We start from the raw sequence: 18,606 nt of genomic DNA on the forward strand, positions 1-18,606 counted from the left end.
GGACCTTCAGTTCAGTTCAGTTCAGTTGCTCAGTCATGTCCTACTTTTTGTGACCCCATGGACATATCAGGCTTCCCTGTCCATCACCAACTCCCAGAGCTTGCTCAAACTCATGTCCATTGAGTCAGTGATGCCATTCAACCATCTCATCCTCTGTCATACCCTTCTCCTTCCACCTTAGTGGATGGTATTAGAGGACATGTGGGGAAGTGATTCATGGCTTGGGAGACTGTAGGGTTTGGGAATTGACTGAGAGTCTGGGAGCTTCAGGGACTGCAGAACTTGAGGGTCATGTTGTAGCACACCGGGGGGCGGGGGGGCAGTGAGTGGTAACAGGAGTTGGTAGCATGGGATGCTGAGGAGAGCTGAAATTGTGAGCATGTTGAGGCCAGTTGACTGGAGGTATAGGAGACAGTGATGGGACTTTCTGACTGCATTGCTTCCGGATGGTGAGTGTTGACAGTCTTTGGGGAAATGGTCATTGTTGGCTCTTCTTTGGGTCCCAGTGCATGTGTTAAAAGTCACTGACTGGCAGTTGAACAGATTCTTGATGGGTTTCCATTGGAATGCCATATTTTGAGCCTTGTTTGGGGGATTATTTGAAGATGTGTGAAATTAGTAGCAATCAGATAGATTAATGATGTCAGAGCTTGGGCCATGTCAGTGACTCAGGTGCATTTCAGGATCCTCTGGCAACCTTATCTTCAGTTCAGTTCAGTTCAGTCGCTCAGTCGTGTCCGACTCTTTGCGACCCCATGAATTGCAGCACGCCAGGCCTCCCTGTCCATCACCATCTCCCAGAGCTCACTCAGACTCATGTCCATTGAGTCCATGATGCCATCCAGCCATCTCATCCTTAGTTGTCCCCTTCTCCTCCTGCCCTCAATCCCTCCCCCTCAGAGTCTTTTCCAATGAGTCAATTCTTCACATGAAGTGGCCAAAGTACTGGATCTTCAGCTTTAGCATCATTCCTTCCAAAGAAATCCCAGGGTGACCTCCTTCAGAATGGACTGGTTGGATCTCCTTGCAGTCCAAGGGACTCTCAAGAGTCTTCTCCAACACCACAGTTCAAACGCATCAGTTCTTCGGCGCTCAGCCTTCTTCACAGTCCAACTCTCACATCCATACATGACCACTGGAAAAACCATAGCCTTGACTAGACGGACCTTAGTCGACAAAGTAATGTTTCTGCTTTTGAATATACTATCTAGGTTGGTCATAACTTTTCTTCCAAGGAGTAAGTGTCTTTTAATTTCATGGCTGCAGTCACCATCTGCAGTGATTTTGGAGCCCCCCAAAATAAAGTCTGACACTGTTTCTACTGTTTCCCCATCTATTTCCCATGAAGTGATGGGACCGGATGCCATGATCTTCGTTTTCTGAATGTTGAGCTTTAAGCCAACTTTTTCACTCTCCTCTTTCACTTTCATCAAGAGGCTTTTTAGTTCCTCTTCACTTTCTGCCATAAGGTGGTATTATCTGCATATCTGAGGTTATTGATATTTCTCCTGGCAATCTTGATTCCAGCTTGTGTTTCTTCCAGTCCAGCGTTTCTCATGATGTACTCTGCATATAAGTTAAATAAGCAGGGTGACAATATACAGCCTTGACGTCTCCTTTTCCTATTTGGAACCAGTCTGTTGTTCCATGTCCAGTTCTAACTGTTGCTTCCTGACCTGCATACAGATTTCTCAAGAGGCAGGTTAGGTGGTCTGGTATTCCCATCTCTTTCAGAATTTTCCACCTTTTATTGTGATCCACACAGTCAAAGGCTTTGGCATAGTCAAGAAAGCAGAAATAGATGTTTTTCTGGAACTCTCTTGCTTTTTCCATGATCCAGCAGATGTTGGCAATTTGATCTCTGCTTCCTCTGCCTTTTCTAAAACCAGCTTGAACATCAGGGAGTTCACAGTTCACGTATTGCTGAAGCCTGGCTTGGAGAATTTTGAGCATTACTTTACTAGCATTTGAGATGAGTGCAATTGTGCAGTAGTTTGAGCATTCTTTGGCATTGCCTTTCTTTGGAGTTGGAATGAAAACTGACCTTTTCCAGTCCTGTGGCCACTGCTGAGTTTTCCAAATTTGCTGGCATATTGAGTGCAGCACTTTCACAGCATCATCTTTCAGGATTTGAAACAGCTCAACTGGAATTCCATCACCTCCACTAGCTTTGTTCATAGTGATGCTTTCTAAGGCACACTTGACTTCACATTCCAAGATGTCTGGCTCTAGATGAGTGATCACATCATCATGATTATCTGGGTCGTGAAGATCTTTTTTGTACACTTCTTCCGTGTATTCTTGCCACCTCTTCTTAATATCTTCTGTTTCTGTTAGGTCCAGACCATTTCTGTCCTTTATCGAGCCCATCTTTGCATGAAATGTTCCCTTGGTATCTCTAATTTTCTTGAAGAGATATCTAGTCTTTCCCATTCTGTTGTTTTCCTCTCTTTCTCTGCATTGATCACTGAAGAAGGCTTTCTTATCTCTTCTTGCTATTCTTTGGAACTCTGCATTCAGATGCTTATATCTTTCCTTTTCTCCTTTGCTTTTCACCTCTCTTCTTTTCACAGCTATTTGTAAGGCCTCCCCAGAGAGCCATTTTGCTTTTTTTGCATTTCTTTTCCATGGGGATGGTCTTGATCCCTGTCTCCTGTACAATGTCACAAACCTCATTCCATAATTCATCAGGCACTCTATCTATCAGATCTAGGCTCTTAAATCTATTTCTCACTTCCACTGTATAATCATAAGGAATTTGATTTAGGTCATACCTGAATGGTCTAGTGGTTTTCCCTACTTTCTTCAATTTGAGTCTGAATTTGGTAAGAAGGAGTTCATGATCTGAGCCACAGTCAGCTCCTGGTCTTGTTTTTGTTGACTGTATAGAGCTTCTCCATCTTTGGCTGCAAAGAATATAATCAATCTGATTTCGGTGTTGACCATGTGGTGATGTCCATGTGTAGAGTCTTCTCTTGTGTTGTTGGCAGAGGGTGTTTGCTATGACCAGTGCATTTTCTTGGCAAAACTCTATTAGTCTTTGCCATGCTTCATTCCGCATTCCAAGGCCAAATTTGCCTGTTACTCCAGGTGTTTCTTGACTTCCTACTTTTGCATTCCAGTCCCCTATAATGAAAAGGACATCTTTTTTGGGTGTTAGTTCTAAAAGGTCTTGTAGGTCTTCATAAAACCGTTCAACTTCAGTTTCTTCAGCATTACTGGTTGGGGCATAGACTTGGATAACTGTGATATTGAATGGTTTGCCTTGGAGACCAACAGAGATCATTCTGTCGTTTTTGAGATTACATCCAAGTACTGCATTTTGGACTCTTTTGTTGACCATGATGGCTACTCCATTTCTTCTGAGGGATTCCTGCCCGCAGTAGTAGATATAATGGTCATCTGAGTTAAATTCACCCATTCCAGTCCATTTTAGTTCACTGATTCCTAGAATGTCAACGTTCACCCTTGCCATCTCTTGTTTGACCACTTCCAATTTGCCTTGATTCATGGACCTGACATTCCAGGTTCCTATGCAATATTGCTCTTTACAGCATCAGATCTTGCTTCTATCACCAGTCACATCTACAACTGGGTATTGTTTTTGCTTTGGCTCCATCCCTTCATTCTTTCTGGAGTTATTTCTCCACTGATCTCCAGTAGCATATTGGGCACCTAATGACTTGGAGAATTCCTCTTTTGGTATCCTATCATTTTGCCTTTTCATACTGTTCATGGGGTTCTCAAGGCAAGAATACTGAAGTGGCTTGCCATTCCCTTCTCCAGTGGACCACATTCTGTCAGACCTCTCCACCATGACCCGCCTGTCTTGGGTTGCCCCGTGGGCATGGCTTGGTTTCATTGAGTTAGACAAGGCTGTGGTCCTAGTGTGATTAGATTGACTATTTTTCTGTGAGTATGGTTTCAGTGTGTCTGCCCTCTGACGCCCTCTTGCAACACCTACCATCTTACTTGGGCTTCTTTTACCTTGGACGTGGGGTATCTCTTCACAGCTGCTCCAGCAAAGCACAGCTGCTGCTCCTTACCTTGGATGAGGGGTATCTTCTTACCGGCACCGTTCCTGACCTTCAACGTGGGATAGCTCCCCTAGTCCCTCCTGTGCCTGCGCAGCCACCGCTCCTTGGGTTGCCTTATCTTCAGATGGGAGATAATCAGTGATTCAGTGTCTTGATATGATACAGATCTGTGGGTTTTCCAGGTCATGGTGTGAGGTTGGGTATGGTGAATTTAACTTTTATCTTTGTTGGAAAGGCTGGGCTATGTAGGGTGTCATGGATAGGCAGTGAAATGTCCAGTAGCTCAGAGTAGGCACAACAGCATGGCCACTCTGAAACTTAAGCTATCCGAAGGCAACAGGAAATGGAAATGGTGGTCATGTAGGGAACCACATGGGATAGTGGCGATTTTGTGCAGTTTAGAATGAGGCAGATGTTGGACTGATTCCCTGTACATCCTTTTACTTCCTTTTTGGCCTTAAGGCAAGTTATGTAACAGCACTCAGCCTCCATTTCCTCATCCACAGAAGGAGTATAATAATGAATGTAATAGTTAGCTGACAGGATTATGTGGGAATTAAACATGGTACCTGATACCTGACTTGTATTTTATTCACTGTTTACTACATGCCAGGAAGGTGCTAAGAGCTCAACCAGCTTCATCTCCTGTAAGTTTCAAAACTTAAGTCCCTCCTCAGATGCATGTTCACTGTCCTCAAATGAGCGGGTCTCATGAACCAATGATATAAAACCCAACAGTAAAACTACACTTGGAGTTTAATGGTTACAAAAGTACTGATGCACATATGTACAGAAAAACAAAAGGAGAGGGTTAAACTTCATGAACCATACATCCAACTTGCCCCCAACACTCAGAACCTCATCATTCACCCCACAGACTCCCTGTCACACACCCCAAAGACCCTCTCATCACTCACCTTACACAGCCTCCATCATTCACCCCCCTCCCCAATGCCCTGGAAGAGATCACTCTCCTCAAAGGCCCCGCCCCCTATGACCCACTGTAAATCTCCTCCATCACTCACCCTGGACCCACCCCCAATACTCATCCCACAGATTCCCAATCACTCTCCCCAGCACATCTATTCTAACAGACACACACTTCTTCATCAGCCAGACCATGGTTTCCTTGGTAATACAGAAGGCCTGTGGACAAGGAAAGAAGGCCCCTTGTGGTTTGCTTTCAGCAGGAGGATCCAGCTTGTCTCAGGAACAGGGAGTCCAGATCTGCTCCTCCTGTGTCTGTCCCCTGGTTCTTGAGACCCATCCCTGGGGCCGGGGGACATTTGGGGAAGTGATCCACTGCTTGGGGGACTATAGGAAGCAGGGACTGATTGGGAGCGGGAGCTTCAGGAATCAGAGGGCTTTGAGGTTTACATTGTAATACATTCAGGGGGCCAGTGATTGAGGACCTATGAAGTCAGTAAAATGGAGGACTAAGGGAAGCATATGGGAGCCATTCAACTAGAGATGTTGGGCAGTGAGTGTTGAGATCCTTGTGAATGGATGAGTGGGTCAGTGTTGGTGTCTCCTTGGGTCCCTGAGGACATGGTAAGGGTCAGTGATGGGCTGTTGAGCAGATTGATGATGGTTTCCTGTTGGAATGAGTTACTTGAAACCCCAAATTAGGGATTATTTAGGGTTCAGTGTTTGTCAAGTGCAAAGCAGATGCTCAGGGTTTCACAAGCTTCATCAAATGTCACTTTCACACCTGTGATTAGTACCTTCCTCCACATTTTGGAAACTACAACTAAAGTCATAGCTTCATATTCTCACAGTTATAGGGTGGCAGAGCTGTAATTAAGTTTCATTAAGTGTAGTCCAAATCTCTTGTGGGCTTTTTTTGTTTGTTTGTTTTATTGCTGTTCAGTTTTCCTGATCTTTGTCTACCATCAGTGCCTAGCCCCGTGACCTTCTCCATGGGTCCCCATAAATTGATGTAGAGAGAATGGTGGATGAATGGCCATATGGTCACTGCCTTTCAAGGGCTTCTTGGTGCCTCTGCAGAGCCCCTGGGTCAGGCCACATTGTCAAGGCTACAGGATTCTCCTTCCCAACCCAGCCCCACTCTCTCCTGTGGCTCTGGTTGGAGCCTCCTGATGCCCACCATCTTTGGGCTCCTGGAGTTGTCAGAGCAGAAGCCCAGAGAGGACCTGCCTGCTGATGTGAGTTTGCCTCAGAGGCCCCAGGTCTTCGATGGAGCATGTGAGATAAGCAGGAGTGACCTCCACCCCAGGGACAGTTCTCCAGAACTTGAGGGCAGGCATGGGAAGCAGACGATTCTGGACCTCCTGTTCTGGAGAGTCTACTCAGCAATGAAATGAAATGAACTGCCAACGCAGGGGCCAACCTCATGCAAGAATCCCAAGAAGCCAGCCGTGAAAGAGTATGTGATTACGATTCCATTTCTCTGAAGTTCTAATATGGCTAAAACTACGCTATGGTGATAGGAAGGCTGCCACAGGTGAGGGCTAGTATAAGGAAAATTTGAGCAGTGATGGAAATATTCCACATCTTGGTTGGGGTGGATGTATCCATTTATCAAAACTCATTAAAACATGTGCACTATATATAAATACATAATATAAAAATTCCTTATTATATATATAGATCTGTATGTCATATAAAGTGTATATCATCCATATATGATAAAATATGTAAGGTACTGTAATGGTGGATATGACATTATGCTTTTGTCAAAATCCATAGAACTGGATAACACAAAGAGAGAACTTCAATGAAAACTATGGACTTCAGTTGATGGTAATGTGTCAGTATTGGTTCATTAACTGTAACGAATATTCTACACTAATGCACGATGGAAGAATGTGAGGGGGTCGAGGTACATATGGGAGCTGTCTGTAGTATCTGCTCAATTTTTCTGTAAACCTAAAACTGTCCAAGAAAATAAAGTCTATTACTTATTTTAAAAATTACTTGTTGGGTATAAATCCATTATTTACAAATGTGCTTAAATATATATTCATTATATGTAAATTATACCACAATTAAAAAAATGAAGCAAGACACAGGCAATGACATATAATATTATTATACTTATAAAAAGTTCAAAAATAGGTTTATGTGAACTGTACTTTCTAGGGATACATTGGTGATAAAACTATAAAGAAAACATGGAAATGGTTAATGTAAAAGCCAAGATCATGGATACTTTTAGCAAGAGTACACAGCGTTGCATCCCACAGTGCTGTGACCAGCAACGCATAGATTTGATCACATCAAAATGAAGGACAATGGAGATAAATTTAATTGAGAAATGGCAGAATGGGAGCATTTATTTCCTTCATTTAAGCTCACAAGAGCATTTTAATTATTTAGAATGCACCAAAATTTCCAAAAATCAACAAGAAGAAAAACAAACCAATATAAAAATAGCAAAGAATATGAATATTTATTTCAGAAATGTGGAAATATGAATGGAAAACAAGTCCACACTGAGATGCTCAAACACACTGGTAATGGAAAAACACCACACAGAAACCAGATACTGCTCTACACACGTCAGATTGGAAAACCCAAAAGGCAGATAACAGCAAGTGTTGCAGAGATGTGAGCAAATAGGAACTTCATGCTGTATGGTGGGAGTGTAGACTGTTGAGCTATTTGGGGAACTGGCCATACTTGATATTTTGAACTGGAGATATTTTGTGAACTAACTGCATTTGCTGTGTGGTAAATCACTGCAGTGCACACTTACCCATTTATCTTCTGAACATTATACACTTCAACATATAAAAATTTTTCATCTGACATCAAGTGGAAATAGCCAGGAAAGAAAATGTGTACTGTAGGATGCCAATCACATAAACATTAAAAACAGTATTTATAAAACAGTAACTTTGAAATTTAGGGGTGTGTATTTCATTGGTAAAGATATTATCCTCTAAGGTTAATAATGGGATTTCCAGGTGGGGCTAGTGGTAAAGAACCCACCTGCCAATGCAGGAGACACAAGAGAGGTGGGTTTGATCCCTGTGAGGATACCCTGGAGGAGGGCATGGCAACCCACTCTAGTATTCTTGCCTGAAAAATTCCATGGACACAGGAGCCTCGTGGGTACAGTCCATAGCGTTGCATAGAGTCGGACACAACCGAAGCAACATAGCATAGCACACAAGGTTAGTAATAGGAATGAGATCAGAGTCTCTAGAGAGGTTGATCAGGAAAACTCCACAGTCCTTCTGTGTAAACCCTTTGAGTAGATTAAAAAATTTTTTCTTTTTATTATTTTTTAAATTTTTGGCTCACTGAATCTTCACTGCTTTGCTCGGGCTTTCTCTAGTTGCCGGGAGAGGGGGCTACTCTTTGTTGCGGTGCGTGGCGTCTCATGGCAGTGCCTTCTCTTGTTGTGGACACAGGCTCTAAGTGTGCAGGCTTTAGTCCTTGCAGCATGTGGGCTCAGTAGTTGTGACGCAAGGGCTTAGTTGCTCTGAGGCATATGTAATCTTTCTGCACCAGGGATCGGACCCATGTCCCCTGCACTGGCAGGTGGATTCTTATCCACTGCACCACCAGGGAAGTCCCCCTCTGAATAGAAAATTCACAAACAGGGGTTACAGTTAATTTTAAAAGATGAGAAAAGTTATTTATAATCACATCAATGCAAAGAAAAGATATAATACTGTTTCTCTACTCTAGAATTAGCCAAAGTGAAAAATGTCAGGCATACCACGCACTCTCATGAGAGTAGGGCACTTTTGGAAAATGTCGTGTTGGCTTTAAATGAAATTGGAGGAATCATCTCCACAGACTGTATCAATTAGAAATGCATTTCACTCTAAGTTTAAAAAAAAAAAAAAGCTGACTTTCAGGAACCTTAACTAATAGGGCTTCATTTTTCTCTCAAAACAAGAAGTCAGCGGGAGGTGAGGGGGTGGGAGCTGCAGCTGACTTTAATCCAGTGGCCTGGCAGAACCCAGAGGATTTTAGAGTGTAAAGAAGAAGGGAGAGGGAGAGCCTCGGGGAAAGACAAGCCCCCAGACCAGAGGGTCGGTCCCTCCCTGATCTTCTGCCAAACCCTTCGGACTCAGCAGCCTTCCTGGCCTGAGGTCCAGATCTGATTCGTATCTAGTCAGACCTTTCTGCATAATCCAATGATTCCCAAGCTCCAAACCCGACCCCGCTTCAGCACCACGGACAGCGCTACACCCGCTTCTGGGGACCACATGCTCTCTTTGGCTGGAAAGAGCGATCCCGCTGTGGGTACGTTCTGATGGGAAGAAGTGGGACGGGCTTGGGGACTGGTAATGAACAGGATAAAGGCCTCCCTGTCTAGGTTCTAACCAGGCTCCGAGAAACCTATGTGGGGAAAATAGACCCCGAAACTCCACATCTCACTTAAGGGAAGTGGGAGTTGGTCTTCAGGAGGTGAAAGAGTTTCAGGGTACAAGACAGCTGTGGCCCCAAGAGAGAAGAGCTCGGCTTTCACTTCCCCTGCCCACCGGTGGCTCAAGGGAGAGAGGGGTATTTCTGCTGAAGAGAGAAGGCTGATACAGAAGTCACACACTTCAACCCAAGAAGTGTCCCAGCTCTCTTGCCACCCCATGGTCGCCCCCACCTCTAAGCTAGGAGAGACTAATCAGATGGTGCCAGGTGAATCCAGATTAGCCTCTGGAGCCCAGAGGTGTTGCTGCCACTGTGGCTGCAGCTGAGAGGGCAGCAGATGTGAGGAGGAGGTTTCCGGGTGGGGCTGCAGTCAGAGGCTCTGTTTCCTGCAGTGGTCCCTGGAGGGTGGTGCAGGTGTAGCCTTCACTGAGGGTGGTGAAGGAGGGCTCATGCTTCCCATCCTGTTCACTTCAACCCTTGGGTTTTCTGGACTGATTTTAGCCCACTCAACATCCACCTTCAGATCCCAGAGGTGTCCAGCAGACTCTGTAATCCCCTTCCACCCACAGATCCCCATCAAAATCTGGAAGAAACTCTTTGGGGCCAGTCCAACCTTCTGTGGGGCCCAGGGGCCCACAGTTGCTCTCTAAGCATTAGATTTGCCAAGATGCAGGAAACTGAGAATACTTTCAGGTAGAGAAATATCATGTGAAAAATGACTCCCAATATGGGGCTTCCCAGGTGGCCCAGTGATAAAGAACTGCCAGCTAATGCAGGAGACATGGGATTGACCTCTGGGTAGGGAAGATTCCCCTGGAGTAGGAAATGGCAACCCACAACAGTATTCTTGCCTGCGAAATCCCATGGACAGTGGACTTTAAAGGGCTACAAAGGTCGAGAAGAGTCAGACACACCTAAGCGACTGAGCAGGCATGCACGACTCCTTATATATCTGAATGTGACAAGTAGTCAAGGATCCCCAGCAGAGGACCCTAGAGACAGGAACACAGATGCTTCTTATCTGAAAGGTGGAGAGAAGTGTTCACGATCCCAGGGGAAGCTGAGGTGGACTCTCAGGATCTCCTTTTTGAGGTCTGAATATTTTCCTTCTCTCCACCTTATACCAGAATATCCCAAAATCTACATCCCTTTAACCTGAAGCCCAACTGTCTTAGGGTCTAAACAGCTCAAAGTCCAGTAGGAAGATATTTCTCTCCTCCATGGGACCCAAGGCTCCCCATTCCTTATTATTCACCCATATGCTCGGGTCCCAAGAACATGACACCAGGATATACACATTATATATAACATACATATATACAACTGATTCACTTTTCTGTACACCTGAAACTTAATACAACATCATAAATGAACTATACCCCGGTGAAAATATTAAAAATACATAAATTTTAAAGAAGAGATCACGACACCAGCCCTACATTTTCAGGTGACCTTCCTAGGAGGTAATAGATGTTGCTGTTTAGTTGCTAAGTTGTGTTCAACTCTTTTGCAACCCCATGGACTGTATGTAGCCCACAGGGGTAGCTCCTCTATCCATGGGATTTTCCCAGGCAGGAACACTGATCTTCCTGGCCCAGGGATCGAACCGATATCTCCTACGGCTCCTGCATTGCAGGCAGATTCCTTATCAGCTGAGCCACCTGGAAAGCCACAGGAGGTGAAAGGTCTATGCATAGAGCCATCCGAGGATTCAGCTTATGGCTACAAACCTTCAGGTGATTTTTCCAATCTGATCATAAGCAAACGCAAAAGCTTTCTTCAGCTGTCCTCACGCGGATGTTGTCTGCACACTGCAGTCTCTGAAAGGAGTTGCAGTGAAGGACTCAGACTGCTCTGGCCTGTCATACTCTTCACATTTTTGCATTCCTAGCTCAGAGGACTTCATTCTTGGTCTGTTTATCTGAAGCCTTGGGCAGAGGTCTTCAGGCACCTCCTCTGAGGCCTTCTAATGGTGGGGGGAGGAGGAGGAAAACTTGAAGACACTTTGCCCCACTCTGATTCAGGACTCGGTACTTTTCCACACCTACCCCCACGCCCCAACCCAGGATCCATAGATCCGCCGCAGCTTTTTGTTCTGGGTCCCTGGTACATGAAATGACCCTCATGTCTGTGCTGGCCCATCAGACCCCTTGACAAAGATTCTCCCCTTGGCTCAACTCTAGCCAGGCTCTTCGAGTTCTTTTTTTAAAATATATATATATATGTATATATATATTTTAACTTTATTTTACTTTACAATACTGTATCGGTTTTGCCATACATCAACATGAATCCGCCACGGGTGTACACATGCTCCCAATCCTGAACCCCCCTCCCACCTCCCTCCCCATACCTAAAATATATATATATATATTTAAAATTAATTTATTTTTGGTCGCACTGGGTCTTCGTTGCTGCGTGCAGGCTTCCTCTGTTTGCAGAGAGCGGGGGTTACTTCTTGTCGCGGTGCACCAGCTTTCAGTGTGGCTTCTCTTGTTGCAGAGCACAGGCACCAGGCACGCAGCCTTCAGGAACTGTGGCTCACTGGCTCCAGAGTCCAAGCTCAGTAGCTGTGGTGCACGGACTTTCATTGCCCTGCAGCACGTGTAATCTTCCAGGACCAGGATACAAGCACGTGTCCCCTGCACTGGCAGGTGGATTCTTACCCACTGCACCACCAGGGAAGTCAGTGTAACCCACACCCCTTACCCTCCATATCTGATGGGCTTCCTCATCCTCCAGCCCCCAGCTGCTGTCTGGTCATCCTGTCCTGCCTTCAGCAAGAAGCCTGGTGGGTCAGTTTAGCCAGAAGCCCCCTTTCCCCCGATGTTTTCTTTCAGTAATTTTCCATCTGCTGACCCCTCACCCTTCTCTTTGGCAATAAATCCCTCGTCGTTGTCAGAGTTGAGCCTGGTCTCTTTCCCCTGCAGAAAACCCCCACTGCAGGGGTCCCTGAACCTATGACAACGGTCCTGAATGAAATCGGCTTCGTGGTTCCTTAAATGTCATGAGCAGAAACGGAGACACAAATGGAAGGAAAAAATGTGTGGTTGCCAAGGGGTGAAGGGTGGGTGGTGGAGTGAATTGGGAGATTGGGATTCACCTATATATACTACAGTGTGTCAGGTTCCCTCGTGGAGCTAGTGCTAAAGAACCCGCCTGCCAACGCAGGAGATGTAAGAGATGCAGGTTCGATCCTTGGGTCAGGAAGATCCCCTGGAGGAGGGCATGGCCACCCACTCCAGTATTCCTGCCTGGAGAATCCCATGCACAGAGGAGCCTGGTGGGGCCCATGGGGCCGCAGAGAATCGGATGTGATTGAGCACCTAAACAACAACAGTGTCTAAAACAAATAACTAACGAGAACTTATCGTGCAGCACAGGGAACTCTACTTTCTGCTCTGTGGTGACCTAAATGGGAAGGAAATTTCAAAAAGAGGGGGCATATGTATACATATGGTTGATTCGCTTTGCTGAACAGCAGAAACAGACACAGCACTGTAAAACAACTATACTCCAATTTTTTTTTTAAGTGAAAAAAAGAAGTGCCAAGAATAATTTTTTTCCCCTTAACAATTAGAATCACATCTTTTTCTTTAACATCCCTGCAACCATTCCGGAACATGGGGGAGTCGCTGCTTTTCCATTTAGACTGTTGCTTATATCATCACAATAGGTGATTAAAGGCTTAATTGTTATTTTCATTTTGACTCAACTGCTTTAAGCAGCTCCCTCTGACGCTAGCAGCTCAGGCTGTCTCTCCCCACTCGGCTGAGCTCCTGGCCCCAGTCAGGTTCAACATACCTTCTCGGTGTTGGTCAGGACACCTGGGTCCCTGAGGACGGGCCCAGTCGCAGTGCCTGTAGGACGTGATGCTTGGCCAGAAGCCTGGCCTGAAAAGGGAGAAGAAACCACAATAGTCCCCCACCACCATGCAGGAGACGTAAGAGATGCAGGTTCGATCCCTGGGTCAGGAAGACCCCCTGGAAGAGGGCATGGCAACCCACTCCAGCTTTCTTGCCTTGCCACCCTTCTGCAGATCCAGCCAGACTTAAAGTCACCATCTCTCCCCATGATTGAAGGAGAAAATACCTTCTTATCTCCATTCCAAATGCTCCAAGAGCCTGGGCTATTGGCCCCCATCCAAGGAAATGGCACAGGTAGGAAGGAAGTGCTCCTCTGGGGCAGAGATGGAGGGGGTGGTTCCTACTGCTTACGGCAGAAGTGGGGTCTTCAAGCTTAAATGGGAGAGGGCTAAAGGCGGTCAGGGGGATTCCACACACCCCACCCTCACCCTGCATTCGCCTCACCTCTCTGCTCCCTGCTGTCTGGCTGCCGCTCCCTCTCTCCCCTCCCTGGCAAAACTCTCACCTGGGTCGCCAATAACCACCTGTTCTCTTCCTGACCAGGCCATCTCGGTCACCACCACTGGCTCTCCCTACACCCCACAGTTAAGCTTAATTGGGGGTGTGCAGGCATGCAGGCGTGCAGGCATGCAGGCGCTCGGGTTCCCACTGCCCCACCCAGGGCCCTCTGCCCCGGCTTGGTGAATGTGTCTGTGACCTCCAGGGGCAGCTGTGCTACCTTCTCAGCCCTGTCTGCCCAGCCTAGACTGCACGTTTATCCTGCTCTTGGCAGTGGCACTTCCATCCCCCAGCCCCCAGTTGCCAGAGTCAGGGCTCAGAGAGTCAATCTAAATGCCTCTCTCTTCCCAGCCCCCTACACCTCCCCTCAAATCTCACTTCCTCAAAGTGTCTTCAATGGCATCCCTTCTCCATCCCACAGGCTGCTATCTCCCCGCAGGTGTGGTTCTCTTCTTCCCAATCACAGAAGCTTCCTCTTGGCCTCCAGCCTGTCCCTTCCAGCTGTTCCCTGCACTGGCTTCAGCGAGATCATGTTATACCTATATGACTCTGTCCCACTTCTACTCAACAACCTTCCGTGGCTCCCTGTTGCCCTTAAATAAAGCTCAGGTTTGTTTGTCTTCCCCTGCTGTTTGAGTTAGTCGAGGGTGAGAACTGATTCAAACCTCTCTTTTTTGTTTAAGAAAAAAAAAAAACATTTTGGCCGTGCTGGGTCTTAGTAGCGGTGCTCAGGCTCTTTCGTTGTGGTACACGGGCTTCTCTCTAGTTGTGGCACGCAGGCTGCAGAGCGCACAGGCTTCAGTGGTTGTGGCATGTGGGCTTGGCTGCCCCACGGCATGTGGGATCTTAGTTCCCCAACCAGGGATCAAACCCGCATCCCCTGTGCTGCAAGCTGGATTCTTAACCATCGGACCACCAGGGAAGTCCCCAAATCTGTCCTGTTTTGTTAGTTTGTGAATGAATGAAGTATAGGCATGTGCTGCTTCTTTTGCCTCATCTACACCTTCTTCTGCCCCTGGTGCTCATACAGGGATATCTCCAGTTCCATCCCAAACAGGCCGCCTCCATGAGGATTCCCCAGACCATGACTCTTGGGGAGCTTGATAGGGGAGCCCCCTTATCCAGTGCAGAAAACAGGGCAGGAGCCCAGGAGGCAGGACTCAGGGGCTCTCATCCTTCCTTGCTGCCTCACTCAGGCAAGCCCCTCGCCTCCTCTGATCCTCAGGGTCACCTTCCAATATGCAGAAACGGCAGAATGATCTCAGCGGGGCCAACCACAGCTGACCCTAAGCCTGAAGTTTCCTCCTAGGGGCTTGTGGCCTGGTATCCTCACCGCAGCTTCCTGGCTGAGCTTCCTCTGCCCGCCCCTTATCTGCAGCTTGCCCTTCTCTTTCAGACTGATCCAGAAGGCGGATCCTGCGCCGTGGGACATCAGGAAGGGATGCCGCTGTTGCTGCTGCTGCTGCCGCCAATACTGTGGGGAGGTGAGTGGGCTGAGGGGCGCGGGGAACTCCCCTGCCCTGAGACACACACACACACGCGAGACACACACGCGAGACACACACACACACACCACACACACACACACACACACACTGGGGCGAGGCACTGGAGCTCCAGGCTGACTTTCTGCTTCCGCCCAGCACCCCTAGCTCAGCACCTGCAGCTGCGGCAGAATGTGACCGTGCAGGAGGGCCTGTGTGTCTTCGTACCCTGCAGATTTTCCCATCCCTTGGCTTCCTTTGCAAAGTTCTACATGTTTTGGTTCCGGGAAGGGGCAGACACAAAACGCGATCCCCCGGTGGCCACGAACAAGCCAGAGGGGACCCAGGGGCGATTCTCCATCCCCGGGGAGCCCCAGGCCAGAAACTGCAGCCTGAGCATCACGGATGTCAACGCAGGGGACAGCGGGACATACTTCTTTCAAGTTGAGACACACTTCAGGACACTCCCATATCTAAACAAGATGCTCTTTCTGCACGTGACAGGTATGGTAGGGGCGCTCAGGGAAAGAAAGGGGCACGGGAAACCAGGGCTGGGGTGGGAACACCACGACAAGACCCCGGGGCAGGCTAACAAGATGCCAAGGGGGCCCGCCCTATCCTTCTCTCTGTCCTCACCAGCCCTCACCCACCAGCCCCACGTCCGCAGCCCGGGGGCCCTGGAGCCCGGTCGCCCGGGGAACCTGACCTGCTCTGTGCCCTGGGCCTGTGAGCGGGCCACGCCCCCCATCTTCTCCTGGACGTCAGCTGCCCCCAGCTCCCTGGGCCCCAGGACCCCCTTCTCGTCGGTGCTCACCCTCACCCCACGGCCCCAGGACCACGGCACCAGGCTCACCTGTCAGGTGAAGTTCCCCACAAGCGGGGCGATGGTGGAGCGGACCATCCTGCTCAACGTCACCTGTGAGTGAGGGGTGAGGATGCCGGAGGGGCCTGAGGGTGTGCGGGCAGGGGGAGCTGGGGTGGGGCTTGACATCCGGGTCTTGCAGCTGAACAGGAAGGGCCGCCCGCTTGGTTGTTTCCATGGCACCAATGCCCGCCCACTCCCTCACCACGAGTGTTGATCCTGCTTATCCTTCTGTCACAGACGCTCCACAGCACGTGGCCATCAGCATCTTTCAAGGAAACAGGACAGGTAGGAAGAAACCTCTTCCCTCCAGACTGGGGATGGAACCCAGGTCTCTGCCAGGACAGAGCTTCATTGGACCTCAGAGGACTTTTTGCTCAGTTCTGTTAGAGTCTTTGCGACTCCATGGACCATAGCCCACCAGGCTCCTCTGTCCATGAGATTTCCCAGGCAAGAATGCTTAGAGTAGGTTGCCATTTCCTCCTCCAGGGGATTTTCCCCACCCAGGGACCGAACCCACGACTCCTGTGTCTTCTGCAGTAGCAGGTGGATTCTTTACCACTAGTCCCACCTGGGAAGCCCCCTCAGAGGACTAAGTGGAATATATTTGAGGGCCCAGCTATTGAGGTCAGACACAGGGAGAGCTGGGGGGTGGGGTGTGGAATCCCGAAAGCTCAGCTCCCTGAAGTTAACCTTCAGCTCACCCACAGCTTTCTTTGGCTAAATTCAAAGGAAGCTGTCACATTCCTTTTGCTTTCTCTCTGACTTTTTTTTTGGCGGGGGGTGGGGAGGAGGGCGTGGGGTGGGGGGCTGGTCAGCAGTTGGTCACACAATGCAGCATGCAGGATCTTAGTTCCCTGACCAGGGATTGAACCCGTGTCCCCTGCAGTGGAAGTGTGGAGTCCTAACCACTGGACCGCCAAGGAAATCCCTCTCTGATGTTTTACCACCTTCTGTTTTCTCTTCTTTGTCCCATAACTGCATTTGCTCACTGTATCCTTGTCCACCAGGTCTTCCCTGGTGGCTCAGATGGTAAAGAACCTGCTCACAATACGGGAGACCCGGGTTCGATCCCTGGGTCAGGAAGATTCCCTGGAGGAGGTCATGGCAACCCACTCCAGTATTCTTGCCTGGAGAATCCCATGGACAGTGGAGCCTGGAGGGCCACAGTCCATGGGGTCACAAAGAGTCGAACATGACTGAGCGTCTCAAACACACACATCCTTGTCCTGAACCCTCTATGCCCCATCTGATGTACTGTCTGGGCAGCTCCAGGTAAACTGCTGGGGCTTCTTCTGAATTCCTGTGGTTCAGACTCTGCCAGTCCTCTCCCCAGAGCTAGTGTGGACATCGCAGGAGGAGAGAGGTGCCAGCTTTGCCCAGTCCATCTCTTTGTCTCTGCCCTTCTCTTCCCCCGAAGCCCTCAAGATTCTGCAGAACACCTCGTTCCTTCCGGTCCAGGAGGGCCAGGCGCTGCAGCTGCTCTGTGTTGCTGACAGCAACCCCCCTGCACAGCTGAGCTGGTTCCGGGGGTCTCCCGCCCTGGAGGCCACCCCTGTCTCGAGCACCGGGGTCCTGGAGCTGCCTTGTGTAGGGGCAGCAGAAGAAGAAGAGTTCACCTGCCGGGCTCAGAACCCACTGGGCTCCCAAAATATCTCCCTGAGCCTCTCCGTGGTCTGTGAGTGTGGGGTCCCCTGGGGACAGGATGCTGGGGTTCCAGGGAGGGGAGGGGCACCCCTGATCCCTCCCATCTCTCCCCACAGCACCTCCGCAGCTGCTGGGCCCCTCCTGCTCCCAGGAGGACGAGGGTCTGCGCTGCAGCTGCTCCTCCCGAGCCCGGCCGGCCCCCTCCCTGCGCTGGCGGCTGGGCGAGGGGTTGCTGGAGGAGAACTTCAGTAACGCCTCCTTCGAGGTCAGCTCCAGCTCCGCCGGGCCCTGGGCCAACGGATCCCTGAGCCTCCGCGAGGGGCTCCCCTCTGGCCTGAGCCTCAGCTGTGAGGCCCTGAACGTCCACGGGGCCCGGAGCGGGTCTGTCCTGCTGCTGCCAGGTCAGAGGTCTGCCAAGGGGTGATGCCCCAGAGAAGAGGAGCCTGGATCCTTATATGAGTCTGCTAGGGCAGCCAGAACAAAGCACCTCCAACTGGGGGCTTAAACAGATACACCTCCCAGTTCTGGGGGCTGGAAGCCTGGGATCGAGGTGTCAGCAGGGTTGATTTCATTGCAGGCTGTGAGATTTGTTCCAGGACTCTCCCCACGACTTCTGGCAGTTTTGCTGGCAACCTTTGGTGTTCCTTGGCTCGTAGGAGCGTCACCCCCATCTCTGCTTTCGTGTTTGTGTCTGTGAGTGCTCAGTCGCTTCAGTCATGTTCGACTCTTTGTGGCCCCGTGGACTGCAGCCCGCCAGGCTCCTCTGTCCGTGGGATTCTCCAGGCGAGAATACTGGAATGGGTTGCCATGCCCTCCTCCAGGGGAATCTTCCTGACCCAGGGATCGAACCCACAGCACCCCCACGG

At 49.0% G+C, this 18,606-nt stretch overlaps 1 protein-coding gene and 1 pseudogene across 1 annotated transcript; one reads left to right on the forward strand and one right to left on the reverse strand.

The window, feature by feature from the left end:
• Positions 1 to 266: 266 nt before the first annotated feature.
• On the reverse strand, positions 267 to 15,179 carry LOC120873071 (annotated as a pseudogene).
• A 9-nt stretch (positions 15,180 to 15,188) lies between these two features.
• Positions 15,189 to 18,419, forward strand: LOC120873072 (sialic acid-binding Ig-like lectin 5). The gene is made up of 6 exons (XM_040253810.1): positions 15,189 to 15,231; positions 15,391 to 15,735; positions 15,871 to 16,149; positions 16,334 to 16,381; positions 17,514 to 17,771; positions 17,857 to 18,419. Exons 1-6 carry the CDS (start codon positions 15,189 to 15,191, stop codon positions 18,162 to 18,164), a joined length of 1,281 nt encoding a protein of 426 aa, XP_040109744.1. The 3' UTR covers positions 18,165 to 18,419.
• Positions 18,420 to 18,606: the final 187 nt, after the last annotated feature.

The sequence above is a fragment of the Oryx dammah genome, unplaced genomic scaffold, assembly GCF_014754425.2.
Source record: "Oryx dammah isolate SB20612 unplaced genomic scaffold, SCBI_Odam_1.1 HiC_scaffold_13, whole genome shotgun sequence".
Classification (NCBI taxonomy): Eukaryota; Metazoa; Chordata; class Mammalia; order Artiodactyla; family Bovidae; genus Oryx; species Oryx dammah.